This window comes from Neomonachus schauinslandi, chromosome 8, assembly GCF_002201575.2.
Source record: "Neomonachus schauinslandi chromosome 8, ASM220157v2, whole genome shotgun sequence".
NCBI lineage: Eukaryota > Metazoa > Chordata > Mammalia > Carnivora > Phocidae > Neomonachus > Neomonachus schauinslandi.
In genome coordinates this window covers 124,732,637-124,747,694 of record NC_058410.1, presented here as the reverse complement: position 1 = coordinate 124,747,694, position 15,058 = coordinate 124,732,637, and the positions used below count along the sequence as shown (strand labels likewise).

At 39.6% G+C, this 15,058-nt stretch overlaps 1 protein-coding gene across 4 annotated transcripts in view; it reads right to left on the bottom strand.

Annotated features, from left to right (window-relative positions):
• Positions 1 to 15,058, bottom strand: part of FARS2 (phenylalanyl-tRNA synthetase 2, mitochondrial) — a 506,744-nt gene that overhangs the window by 206,324 nt on the left and 285,362 nt on the right. For all 4 annotated transcript variants that reach the window (XM_021697011.1, XM_021697012.1, XM_021697010.1 and 1 more), the window contains one exon: positions 7,959 to 8,119. In XM_021697011.1, coding sequence (XP_021552686.1) covers positions 7,959 to 8,119 — 161 coding nt within the window. The remainder of the gene's footprint in view (positions 1 to 7,958; positions 8,120 to 15,058) is intronic.

Sequence of the window (15,058 nt, the reverse complement as noted above, 5' to 3'; positions counted from 1 at the left end):
GCTGGACTCAAACCATGTCAAACAGACACCAAAAATCAACACATCATAACGTGAGTTTCCTACTTACTAGATGCACACGATGGTTTGAAGGATTTTGGGCAAGAGTGGCATAGATGGGGCCCTGGGGTGAGACAAATCAGACTGCTGCTAGCCCCTCGAAGAGAGCCAGCCTAGCGAGACGGACGGATGGATTTAGAAGACCGTGGAGACTGTGCAGGGGAAGATGCCAGAGAAGCCGAGAGCCTAAAACATAATCTTGGATGGCCTGAAGGGAGATGGAAGAAAAGAAATTCCTGCCTCCTGCCAGGCCTGCACAATACAATTCCCAAATGGCTCCCAGAATTTCCCAGCTAGAGAAGCCACAAACACACAGCTGTTAGCAGACCTTCCCCTCACGTGTCCTCCCCTCTGCTCTGGAGAAGAGCCTCACACAGTAGAATGATCATGTTAAATAGTATTCTTAAGACAGGCCAACAACATTGACACAATGAGTCTCACTCTTCTCATATATGTATATCCATGAGCACTCCACACAGATAGGTAAAAATTGCTAACACTCTAGTACTGTCTGCATTACTTATATCTAACCACAAAATCTGCTCTCTTCTACCAGCCAGCATGAAAAGGGAATATATAAAGGCATATGTGATAAGCTGAATAACACCCCTCCAAAGATGCCCATGTCCTAAAGCCTGGAAGCTGTGAACAGGTTACTTTCCATTCAGAAAGAACTTTACAGGTGTGATTAAGAAAAGGATCTTGGTGGCTTCCCAGGGGAATTCTACCAAACATTTAAAGAAGAATTCATACCTATTCTTCTGAAACTGTTCCAAAACATAGAAATGGAAGGAAAACTTCCAAACTTGTTTTATGAGGCCATTACCCATTACCTTAATCCCAAAACCAGACAAAGACCCCATCAAAAAGGAGAATTACAGACCAATATCCTTGATGAACATGGATGCAAAAATTCTCACCAAAATACTAGCCAATAGGATCCAACAGTACATTAAAAGGATTATTCATCACGACCAAGTGGGATTTATCCTTGGGCTGCAAGGTTGGTTCAACATCCGCACATCAATCAACGTGATACAACACATTAACAGAAGAAAGAACAAGAACCATACGATCCTCTCAATAGATGCAGAAAAAGCATTTGACAAAGTACAGCATCCTTTCTTGATCAAAACTCTTCAGAGTATAGGAATAGAGGGTACATACCTCAATATCATAAAAGCCATCTATGAAAAACCTACAGCAAATATCATTCTCAATGGGGAAAAACTGAGAGCTTTCCCCCTAAGGTCAGCAACGCGGCAGGGATGTCCACTATCACCACTGCTATTCAACATAGTATTAGAAGTCCTAGCCACAGCAATCAGACAACAAAAAGAAATCAAAGGCATCCAAGTCGGCAAAGAAGAAGTCAAACTCTCACTCTTTGCAGATGATATAATACTTTATGTGGAAAACCCAAAAGACTCCACCCCAAAACTGCTAGAACTCATACAGGAATTCAGTAAAGTGGCAGGATATAAAATCAATGCACAGAAATCAGTGGCATTCCTATACACCAACAACAAAACAGAAGAAAGAGAAATTAAGGAGTCGATCCCATTTACAATTGCACCCAAAACTGTAAGATACCTAGGCATAAATCTAACCAAAGAGACAAAGGATCTGTACTCAGAAAACTATAAAATACTCATGAAAGAAATTGAGGAAGACACAAAGAAATGGAAAAACGTTCCATGCTCATGGATTGGAAGAACAAATATTGTGAAGATGTCAATGCTACCTAGAGCAATCTACACATTCAGTGCAATCGCTATCAAAATACCATCCACTTTTTTCAAAGAAATGGAACAAATAATCCTAAAATTTGTATGGAACCAGAAAAGACCCTGCATAGCCAGAGGAATGTTGAAAAAGAAAAGCAAAGCCGGCGGCATCACAATTCCAGACTTCCAGCTCTATTACAAAGCTGTCATCATCAAGACAGTATGGTACTGGCATAAAAACAGACACAGAGATCAATGGAACAGAATCGAGAGCCCAGAAATGGACCCTCAACTCTACAGTCAACTAATCTTTGACAAAGCAGGAAAGAATGTCCAATGGCAAAAAGACAGTCTCTTCAACAAATGGTGTTGGGAAAATTGGACAGCCACATGCAGAAGAATGAAACTGGACCATTTCCTTACACCACACACAAAAATAGACTCCAAATGGTTGAAAGACCTCAGCGTGAGACAGGAGTCCATCAAAATCCTAAAGGAGAACACAGGCAGCAACCTCTTTGACCTCAGCCGCAGCAACTTCTTCCTAGAAACACCGCCAAAGGCAAGGGAAGCAAGGGCAAAAATGAACTATTGGGACTTCATCAAGATAAAAAGCTTTTGCACAGCGAAAGAAACAGTCAACAAAACCAAAAGACAACCAACAGAATGGGAGAAGATATTTGCAAATGACATATCAGATAAAGGGCTAGTATCCAAAATCTATAAAGAACTTATCAAACTCAACACCCAAAGAACAAAGAATCCAATCAAGAAATGGGCAGAAGACATTTTTCCAAAGAAGACATCCAAATGGCCAACAGACACATGAAAAAGTGCTCAACATCACTCGGCATCAGGGAAATCCAAATCAAAACCTCAGTGAGATACCACCTCACACCAGTCAGAATGGCTAAAATTAACAAGTCAGGAAATGACAGATGTTGGCGAGGATGCGGAGAAAGGGGAACCCTCCTCCACTGTTGGTGGGAATGCAAGCTGGTGCAGCCACTCTGGAAAACAGTATGTAGGTTTCTCAAAAAGTTGAAAATAGAGCTACCATACAACCCAGTAATTGCACTACTGGGTATTTACCCCAAAGATACAAATGTAGGGATCCGAAGGGGTACATGCACCCCAATGTTTATATAGCAGCAATGTCCACAATAGCCAAACTGTGGAAAGAGCCAAGATGTCCATCAATAGATGAATGGATAAAGAAGATGTGGTGTGTGTGTATATATATATATATATATATATATATATATATATATATATATAATATATATATATATATATATAATATATATATATATATAATATATATATATATATATATATATATATAAATAATGGAATATTATGCAGCCATCAAAAGGAATGAGATCTTGCCATTTGCAACGACGTGGATGGAACTGGAGGATATTATGCTGAGTGAAATAAGTCAATCAGAGAAAGACATGTATCATATGACCTCACTGATAAGTGGAATTCTTAATCTCAGGAAACAAACTGAGGGTTGCTGGAGTGGTGGGGGGCGGAAGAGATGTGGTATCTGGGTGATAGACACTGGGGAGGGTATGTACTATGGTTAGTGCTGTGAATTGTGTAAGATTGTTGAATCACAGACCTGTACCTCTGAAACAAATAATACATTATATATTAAAAAAAAAAAAAGAAGATAGCAGGAGGGGAAGAATGAAGGGGGGATATCGGAGGAGGAGACGAACCATGAGAGACTATGGACTCTGAGAAACAAACTGAGGGTTCTAGAGGGGAGGGGGGTGGGGGGATGGGGTAGCTTGGTGATGGGTATGAAAGAGGGCACGTACTGCATGGAGCACTGGGTGTTATACGCAAACAATGAATCATGGAACACTACATGAAAAACTAATGATGTAATGTATGGTGATTAACATAACATAATAATAAAAAAAATTAAAAAAAGAAAAGAAAAGGATCTTGGGATGTTGAGATTATCTTGAATCATCTTGGTGGGTTCACGTCATCACAAGGGTCCTTTTCTTGTAAGAGGAAGACAAAAATTCAGAGAAGGCGAGATGACCACAGAGGGAAGGAGAGGGGAAAAGGCAGTGTGAGGGGAAGCCATGATCTGAGAATGAGAACAGCCCGACAAAAGCTCACAGGCAAGGAAACGGATTCTCCCCTTGAGCCGCCAGAAGGAATCAGCCCTGCTGCCACCTTCGCTTTAGCCCAGACTGATCTTATAGTTCTGACCTCTGAAACTATAAAATAATAAAGGATGTTGTAAGCCACTAGGTTTGTGGTAGCTTGCTATGCCAGCAATAGGGAGCTAGCGTAGAATATAATCAATAAATACTAAACACGGGTGAATAATTCGAAAACAGCTCTCCGTGATCCGTAATTTCCAAAGTATTTTATAGACAGATATTTTTTCAGCGATCAAATCCTAACTGCTCCATCAGAAGTTAAGTTTATTACACAAAGAGAGCCATTTAAATTACATTATAGTGTAAGTATGCGTGCATTGATTTTGAAATTGGAAGGCAGAAGAAATGACAAAAAATGACATGTCTCTCTTCCTGGGGATCTTTGTGTTTCCTAAGAGGTGACAGTTACAGTACACTTAAGATTGGACTTGAGCCACTGACTTGTGGCAGCAACTGTGTTAGTCATCTGTGAATGTCCCGCCAGCACTGAGCACCCTGCTCTGTACAGTGTTGGTTGGTGTTCCATCAATTTTGCCAATTAAATAAATGACTGAACAAAACGAAAAGGTGAATGAGAAAGACTTACATCCTTAGTCAGGTTTTCACAGCTGATCATTTAGATGGAGCTTTATTCTTTTTTTTTTTTTTTAAAGATTTTATTTATTTATTTGAGAGAGAGAGAGAGAGCAGATGAGAGGGGGGAGGGTCAGAGGGAGAAGCAGGCTCCCCGCCGAGCAGGGAGCCCGACGCGGGACTCGATCCCGGGACTCCAGGATCATGACCTGAGCCGAAGGCAGTCGCCCAACCAACTGAGCCACCCAGGCGCCCATAGATGGAGCTTTATTCTAAATTAACCTAGAAGGACCTGGTGCTAGAACAAAAATAACAGCTTACTTGAAAAAAAAAAAAAAAGGATTTTTTTTAAAGGCCACTAAAGGTGAAACTAAAAATGTGAATAAGTTGTAGGAGATTTTTCCACTTTTGGTTAAAACACAAAAAGTCACAGAAAACCACTGGTCCCACTGTAATGATGAGAACACAATAAATTCAGAAATCTTATTTGTCCTGCAAGACACTGAGGAGATCTGGACACAAGCCTAATCGAGCAGAATTTCAGAGGGAGATGAGACCCCGGCCATGAGTGGGCAGAAGAGCTAGCCTGCCCTTGGCGCAGAAACCTGGCTGCAATAAGGAGACAGGAGCCCAACTTTGATCAGCCAAACATCGGCTAGTATGGCAGACTGGGAGGTGGAGAAACGGCGAGACCCCACAGCCAGTCAGTGTTCCTTCATCATGCTTTTGCCTGGCAAGCAAGCACTGGTGGTGAAGAAGCTGGCAACTGGGTGGAAAGGAGAGAGATGTAATCTCACATGCAGAGATCCCAGACTCTGCTGCAGGCCAGATCTCACCATCAACGGGAAATCAGATATGAAATCCAGTTTGACTCCTGATTAGAACAAAGAGATCTCGCCTAGTCACCTTAGTGCCTGACAGGGCAAAGGACAAGGCTTTCCGAGGACAGATATTACCTACTTCAGCTTCTTCGTTCTTTTATACACAATATAAAAGTAAGGTAAGTGGAAAAGCAGGAAAAACGTGACCCATAATAAAGAAGAAAAAAAGAATAAAAGGAGAATAGATAACAAAATGGTTGGAATTTACAGATAGGACTTAAAGACAACTATTATGAAGACCATAAAGAATTTAAGGGAAAATGTACAAAATGGGCGAAAAGATGAAGAATTCACCAGAGTAATAAAAACTCTAAAAAGGAAGCAAGTAGAAATTGTAGAACTGATAAGTACAATATGAATTCATTGGAAGGGCTTAATAGTTAAATGGACAAAACAGAAAAGGTTAGTAAACCCAAAGATAAGAGAACAAAAACTATCCAAAATAAAGCACTGAGCTAAAAAAAAAAATTGGTAATAAAACACACACCCTGAGAATCAGAATACTATGGCATAATTTCAAATGGTCTGACATACATGCAGTTATGGCCTGAAAACAAAAGAAAGAATAGAGTAGAATTGTTGGAAGAGATTTTAGATGAGGGTTTCAAGGGTGGTTGAAGGACATTAATCCAACCCAGTGAAAGCCCAAGCAGGAAAATAGACAGAAAATCACACATAGGTCAAACCACTAAAAACCAGAGTACAAAGATAAAGGCAATGGAATGACATGTTTCAAGAGCTGAAAGGAACCTACACATTCACTCACACAAACATCCACACGTGCCCATACATACAAGCACACGTGTACACAAACTGGCAACCTAGATACCTATATTCGTAGAAAATACTCCTAAAAAGTAAGGGTGAAGAAAAGGCATTTCCAGACAGGCAAACTGCAAACATTCATGCTGCACTACAGGAAAATATTAAAGGAAGTTCTCCAGACCAAAGGGAAATGATCACAGAGAAAAACCAAGATCGGCAGAAAGGAATGATGATCAGTGGCGTAAATATCAAGGGAGATATAAAACAACATAGCTTTAAGTCTCTTTAAAAAGACAATTGGCTACTTGAAGCAAATAGAGTGATATACTATGGGATTATAATACACGGAGAAATAAAGTAACAACAGTAATATTAAATTCAAGAGGAGTAAACAAAACTACACTCCTGACGGATGTTAAATGTCTCAGGAAGCTGTGTAACAGTCACCATGGTAAAGGGTGATGGGTTAATTATGCCTGTTGTAATCTAGAAGAGCTACTTAAAAATACAAAATGGAGAGGTGCCTAGGTGGCTCAGTCGGTTTTGTGACTGACTTTTGATTTCAGCTCAGGTCATGATCTCAGGGTCCGGAGAGCTCACGTTCTCTCTCTCTCTAAAATAACAAATAAATAAATCTTTTAAAAAAATACAAAATAGTGAGACTGAACAGTAACAGGGGTAATAAAATGGAATAAAAGAACAAACAAACCAAAAAACACATAACCTCAGTTTCCAAATGAAGAAAGAAAGAAGAGAAGGGGGAAATGGGGAAGAAATAAAAAATGACAGAATTAAGCCCCCAAATCTCCCAGGTAATTATAGTAACTGTAAGAGGTATTCAACACTCCAGTTAAATCCGGGCTTAAATAAAAAGACCCAACTCTATGCAGTTTGGAAGAGGCACACTTAATATAAGGATCTAGAGTGAAAATAAAATGAGGAAAAGGACACACACTGCAAACATTAATCATAAGAAAGCCAGTGTGTCAGGGCGCCTGGGTGGCTCAGTTGGTTAAGCGACGGCCTTCGGCTCAGGTCATGATCCTGGAGTCCCGGGATCGAGTCCCACATCGGGCTCCCTGCTCGGCGGGGAGTCTGCTTCTCCCTCTGACCCTCCTCCCTCTCATGCTCTCTGTCTCTCATTCTCTCTCTCTCAAATAAATAAATAAAATCTTTAAAAAAAAAAAAAAAGAAAGCCAGTGTGTCTACATTAGTACCAGAAAAACTAAAATTTTTAAAAGTATTATCGGTGATTTAAGATGGCTATTTCATAATGGTAAAATGGTCATTAACAAAGCCCAAAGTTAGTTCTTTGCCCAGACTAAAAGCTTGATAAATCTCTTATTTTTCTGCATACAATTTCTGATGGTTTATGAACTCATGTGTCTTTATGGACCTCTATTTAAAACTTCTTTCCAAGGAATGCCTGGGTGGCTCAGTCAGTTAAATGTCTGCCTTCAGTTCAGGTCATGATCCCCGGGTCCTGGGACAGAGCCCTGCATCAGGTTCCCTGGTCAGCAGGGAGCCTGCTTCTCCCTCTCCCTTGATCCCTACCCGCTGGTCATGTTCCCTCCTGCTCTCTTGCTCATGCTCTCTCTCTCAAATAAATAAAAAAAATCTTAAAAAAAAAACCTCTTTTCAAATACACATTATATTTAAATTCCACAAGTTTCTTTCCAAGTATATGACCCTTCAAATCCTTAAAAACCAGTATTATTATTATTATTATTATTATTATTGTTATTTGATTCTTCAAGTCCTTTTACCTGAAATTTCACGTTCTGGTTGATATCTGACACGCGGAACTGCTTCAGGAAACGCTCATCCTCACTCCAGAAGAGGCGGATGTCAGGGATGTCATAGAGGATCATGGCCAGTCTTTCCAATCCTAGGCCAAAGGCCCAACCAATCCGATCTTGAGCACCAGCTACAATTAGGAAAACAAAACTGGTTTACAAAATATAAAGACTTCGCAGGTGAATGCTACTTGCTGATAAGTAACCAGTACTACTGGCTGAGCACCTCCTCGTGGTGAGGCACTGGAGGGAGCTGTGGAGACATCCATGAGGGTCCCTGTCTTAACATTTCTCATGCTTCCCACATTCCTCACTCACTTCCTTCACTGAAGCACTCTGGAGTCACACTGTCTCTAATATTGCCTTTCATTTATAATTACATTCCAGGTTCTTTAAAGCCCTGGTTCCTGCCTCTGAGTAATCCTTGTTTGCCCTGATTCAAACATTTAGCCTACTATGTGCAGGTAACAGAGGAGAGAGAAAAGATGGTCTCTTGTCCCCACATGGCTTACTAGACAGGCAGGTGTGTTCAAAACATGCCAGAGTGGACTGTTAATATTCAGAAAGAACCCTCAATTTTATTAAAACAAACTTCACCCTTAGTAAGAGTTACCTCTCTTGCACGGAGAGCAAGAAAGCCAAAGTAAAATGCTTATCTACTACCATTCACTCCAAAGGTAAGCTGTGTTGTTGACATTATGGCAACACCATGAACTTGAAAGGTTTATTTCGCCCACCTGAAGCAGAGTAAGACCAAAGATATAAAGCCCTGTGTGAAGGCGGCAAGGGAGCAACACATACTACTGGAAAAGCTTACAGAAAGGGCTCATGAAATGAACATAATTTTTCCTGAAGATGATTAGGATCCTGGGGAGGCTGCAAATGGCCTCAAGATTTCACTCCCGACATGCGTGCCCTGTGTAAATCCCTCCCTTTGAGTGTGGGTGGCTCCAGGAACGTGATGCGATTTCACCCCTGTGATTAGGTTACTTTATATGCAGGTCCATCTGAGCAAACCACTCACAGAAATGAGAAGGCCATGTGGCTAGGACCTGAGGGAGGCCTCTAGAAGCCGGTGGAGGTCCTGGCGGTCAGCAAGAAATGGGACCCTCACTCCTACAACCTTAAGGAAATGAATTCTCCCAACAGTGTGAATGAGCTTAGAAGAGGACCCTGAACTCCAGAAGAGCACAAAGCCCTGCTGACCCCTTGATCTCCACCTATGAAGACCCTGAGCAGGGGACCCAGCCAATCTGCACCTGGACTTCTGATGCAAGGAAAAATGTGACATAATAAATTTAGGTTGTTTTAATCCATTAAGTATGAGGCTAATTTGTTACCCAGCAAAAGAAAACTAACACGAATCCAAAATGTGAAGGTAAAAGAAAACTCCAGACTCAAGGAACATCTTCAATAACAAAGGGGTGACTCTCCCCCTGTTGTGTTCTCTCTCTCTCTGTGCCAAATAAATAAATAAAAATCTTAAAAAAACACACACACACAAAAACAAAGGGGTGACAGTGAAGCATGGAATGGTTGGAAGTAGATTCTGGAAACACAGATGGTTCAAGGTTGAGGCAGGTAAGAGGGGAGGGGATCCATTTCTGCCCAGGTGCTCCTACTACAATTGTTTATAAATAAAACAACAAGGATAAATGTATAATAGAAGCCATGCAGAAGTATGAGCCTCTGCAAATGGTGTGTTTAAAAGCTGAATGAATTAAAATAGTCAAAAAGAGATCACAGAGAGAGAGAATGGCTCAGTAGCAGGAGGGAAGGTGTATGTGAAAGAAAAGCGGGTGGTTGGCTGAGAGCACCCGTAAGGATGAACTGAGTAAGAATGAACGTTCAGGTGAAGAGGAGGGAAGAGGGGTATTTAACCTCACAGACAGTGGGGTCAGGAAAAAGTGTCCACAACCCCTCACCCTGTGATCAGGTGCCTAAGAGAGCAGTTGAAGTGTGTGGCAAAATATTTTAGAATAATTCATACTGATGTGTGAGGCCTTTAAAAAAAGCCTGGTGACTAGTTAAAGACATGAAATTTAATACAACCATGATAGACTTTTAAAATTTACTTAAAGAAGAATTTTTTTTTCTTTAATTGAAAATTGACAGTCCTGGGGATGTGGCTCCAGCACATTCTGCATTGTGTGGTTCTAGCGTCTCATTCACTGCTGGTTACACTATGTATTTTTACAATTTGGAAACAACATGGCAATACATATAAAGATCCTTAAAATGTTCATACGCTTTATTCTTATAACTCTACTCAGGAATTTATCCTAAGGAAATAATTCAACAAAATAAAAACATAAATGAAAGAAGATACTCAGCAGTACAACTTATAAGAGCAAAAACATGGAAACAACCTGAGTAGCCCAAATTAGGGAATGGCTTAAAAATTATAGGACATTTTGATGGAGTCATTAAAAATCATAGCTATACAAATACATATTTATTAAGTGACAGACTGTAAGAGCTTATGAAGAATCTATGATAACATGAATATGTCCTGTGATACTACTATTTAATATAGGTACAAATGAGGATTTACTGTGAAAAAATAAAAACAAAATGTGATGTTCAAGAATTATAATGGGTAATAGTTTTAAAACAACTTTAAAGCATTTTCCTGAAATCGTTAGTCTTTTCTTTTTTAAAAAAAAAAGATTTTATCTTTATTTATTTATCAGAGAGAGAGAGAGCACACACAAGCAGGGGGAGCAGCAGAGGGAGAGGGAGAAGCAGGCTCCCCGCTGAGCAGGGAGCCAGATGTGGGACTCGATCCCAGGACCCTAGGATCATGACTTGAGCCAAAGGCAGACACTTAACTGACTGAGCCACCCAGGCATCCTGCTATAGTCTTTTCAATAAGAAAGTAATAAAGATAGGTAGGAGTGTTAATGCTGCTTTGTGATTTAGGCTTTTTCCTTAATCTTTTAGATTTTATGATCAGTTTTTTAGATATAACCAACCACCTGAGCCTAATATCTATAACTGAATGAACAATAGATTCAGGGTAAGATCTTATTTAATATCTAGTATTTTGGGGGCTTTTTTTTGGTATCTTAGCTTTTGCTCCTTTCATCTATCCCCAGTTAGTCCCCATCCCCCAAAACATTTTCTAAAGCAAAAACAAGAATAACAAAGAGCCCCTAAAAGCAGGTAAGAAGAAAAGCAACAATCTAATTATTTGAGAGAGGGAGAGAGATAGCGAGCAGGGGGAGGGGCAGAGGGACAGAGAGAACCTCCAGCAGACTCCGCACTGAGCGTGGAGCCCAACACGGGGCTCAATCCCATGACCCTGAGATCATGACCTGAGCCGAAATCAAGAGCCAGATAAGATGCTCAACCAACTGAGCCACCCAGGTGCCCCAACAATCTAAATTTTTAAATGGACAAAGAATATGAAGACATTCATAGAAACAGAAAGAAAAATTACCTTCAAGCAAACAAAAAGCTTAGTTAAGAAAAATGCAAGAAAAAAACGCACAAGTTACTACCATATTTTCCTTATCAGATTAGCTAAATAAACACATCTGATCCCATACTTGATAGCAAAGCCAAGGGAAGACAAGCACTCTCCACACAGCTGGTAGGTTCACAACTGGGTTTTTAACCCATTGACCTAAGGAGCAGAATATAGCAGTAGCTATCAAAATTACAGATGTGTATACCACCTTGTTACTTTAGCTACTAGAATGCATCCTACTTATGGGAAATTATGAATGTGTAAGGCCACTTTCTGGAGTATTGTTTATAAAAGCAAAAGACCGCAAACAACCCAATGTCCATCACTAGGGAACGGATTAAACAAACTAGGCTATGTCCATACATGGCATATTATTGTAAAAAATCTCTGAAAGATTTCAAAAACTCAAAGCAGCAGCTGTCTGACTTTGTTTTGTTTTTAATTTGTGGGTGAGCGGGAAAGAACTGGGAAACTGGAGGACAAATATGGGGAGACCTCACACTACATGCCTTTTTAAATAAACAGTGACAAGAAATATTTTGGACAATAGAGATTTTTGTTACTAGATAAAATACAACAATTTCTTTTCTGTTTATTTTCAAGAGGTTATAAGAACAAAGTATTCCTCTTACGTCACACCAGGGCCAAACTTTCAGGATAATCATGATTAGTAAAAATGAATTTCTATGTCCCCCTTTTATAGCCAGGATTGGTTTCCTTCGTTCTCTAAGACCCAATACATTTCCAAACCATTCCCACTATGTGCTGTCCAAATTTGTGACCACAGAATAATAAAATGGTGGCTCTCTTATGCCATTAAGTTTGGAGTGGTTTGTTATTCAACAAGGGCTAACCAGACATTGTTAAATCATCTGGGTTTTGCCTTTTATTGTAAACACTTCCCATTATGGAAATGCAAATAAAGACTAGATAGGGTTTCACTTAGGAGAGATCAGGAATTAAGCTTAAAATAAGATCAATTACCCATATTGTATATTACCCTGTATATGCCATAGTATCAATTATGTCATAATATCACATCTATCCAAAGGCCATGCCACCCCCCACTATTTATCACATTGCTCGTCCTATGTACAGAGCAGACAGTCCTAAGCCGAAGCTATGTAATACTCCTTCTCCCAACCAACTACTGCTTTTCTTTTCTTTTTTTTAAGATTTTATTTATTTGACAGAGAGAGACACAGCGAGAGAGGGAACACAAGCAGGGGGAGTGGGAGAGGGAGAAGCAGGCTTCCCGCCGAGCAGGGAGCCCGATGTGGGGCTCGAACCCAGGACCCTGGGATCATGACCTGAGCCGAAGGCAGACGCTTAACGACTGAGCCACCCAGGCACCCCCAACTACTGCTTTTCATCTGATTTTTTACCTTATGATGAGTGGGATCATCCTCCGTCTGGTTATTCAAGGCAGAAACCTAGGAGTAAATTTTAACTCCAATACTACCTCATTTCAGACACAGACCTTTAAATTATATCTCAAAATTTCTCTCAAAACTATCCCTTCATTCTAGTCTAATTGTCGCTACAGATTTGCGCCTTCAACAAACATCTCTCACCTGGGCTCTTCCAAGACTTCCAAAAACTACACCCAAGTGTAGTCTGTCTGTCTGTCTCCCTATTTGGTCCATCTGTGCTAGTGCCGCCAATTCTCTTTCTAAAACATAAATTTGGACACTGTCACCACTAGATATGTATAAGGGTAGAAAAATGAGTGACTCATCTCCAAGAGTCATATTTGTTCTCATTTTTATTTTGCATTTATTGTCCTTCTAAAACACAAAAAGAAGCTTAAAATCGTTCCAGAGATCCCCATTCAGTCTAGCTGAACTTGACTTCTCATGGAGCCTCAAGATTCGATGTGCAAGGTCCAGTGGAAAAATGCCTCATTGTAAGTTAAATACTAGCATCTCTGTTTATCACTTGGCATCAAGGCAATCATAAAGACAAATGGAAACACAAATATTCTGCTATGTTACAGATAGATTGAGAAGCACTGGTCTGAAAAAGTTTGAAGAACTTTCAAAAAAGTTTCCAAAACACTACAGGTTGTTAATTTTGTCACATATAAAATTATGGACATGACACTGCTTAACAACAGAATTCACATTCTTTTCAAGTGCAGATGGGTCATTTGCCAACACAGACGATTTTCTGAAACACAAATCTCAAAATATTTACAAGGAACGACCCAGGCCCACCGTGAAAATAAATCATAAGTCAACAGTATAAAAATATCTGGAAAAACTCCCAAATATAGGGAAATTAAACAACATCCTTTTAAATAACCCAAGATTCAAAGAAAAAAAATCACAAGAGAAATTAGGAAATGCATTGAAATGAATACAAATTAAGAGGCAACACGTAACAATGGATGGAATGCCTCTAAAGCTATGATTCAAAAGAAACCTATAGCATTAAATACTTATGTCAGAAAAGAAGAAAGGTGTCAAATCAATAATCTACTCCCTTACAAAACTAGAAAAAGAAAAGAAAATTAAGAACTAAGCAAAACAAGGAAAAAATACAGACAACAGTATTAAGTGATAAAATAAAAAACAGAAAAATAGAGAAAACTGATGACACCAATTGCTGGTTTAAAAAAATTTTTTAAATCGAAGCATAGTTGATACACGTTACATTAGTTTCAGATGTACAGCATAGTGATTCCACAACTCCATTATACTGTGGTGTGCTCACCACAAGTGTAGCTACCATCTGTCACAATAGAGCATGATTACAGTATCACCAACTATATTTCCTATGCTGTGTCTTTAACCCTGTGACTTCTTCCATAACTGGAAGCCTGCATCTCCCATTCCTCTTCACCTGTTTTGCCCACCCTCTCACCACCTTCCCCTCTGGCAACCATTAGTTTGTTCTTGGTATTTTATGGATCTGTTTCTGCTACTTGTTTATTTCTTTGTTTTGTTTTCTAGATTCCACATTTCAGTGTAATCATATGGTGTTTGCTAGAATCAAAAAGACAAGAAATGACAAGTGCTGGTGAGGATGTGGAAAAAAAGGAAGCCTCATGCACTGTTGGTGGGAATGTAAATTGGTGCAGCCTCTGTGGTAAACAGTATAGTACGGAGGTTCCTCAAAAAATGAAAAATAGAAATACCATACAATCTAGTAATTCCACCACTGGTTATTTACCCCCCCCCCAAAAAAATGAAAACACTAATTCAAAAAGATATATGCACCTCTATGCTTATTGTCGCATTATTTACAGCAGTCAACATATGGAAGCAACCCAAGTGTCCATCGACAGATGAATGGACAAAGAACAGGTGGTACATATATACAATGGGACATTACTTAGTCATAAAAAAGAAAAAAGCTCTGTCTATTTGACTTATTTCACCTCTGGGTCCATCCATGTTGCCACAGATGGCAAGGTCTTATTCTTTTTTATGACTGAGTAATGTTCCATTGTTTATGTATACCAAAAGCTGTTTTAAAAAAATCAATAAAATTGGTAAACTGCTAGCCAGACTAATAAGGATAAAAAAAAGAAAAAAGAGAAGATACAAATTACCAATTTCAGGAACAAAAGATAGGACCTCACTAAAGATAGACC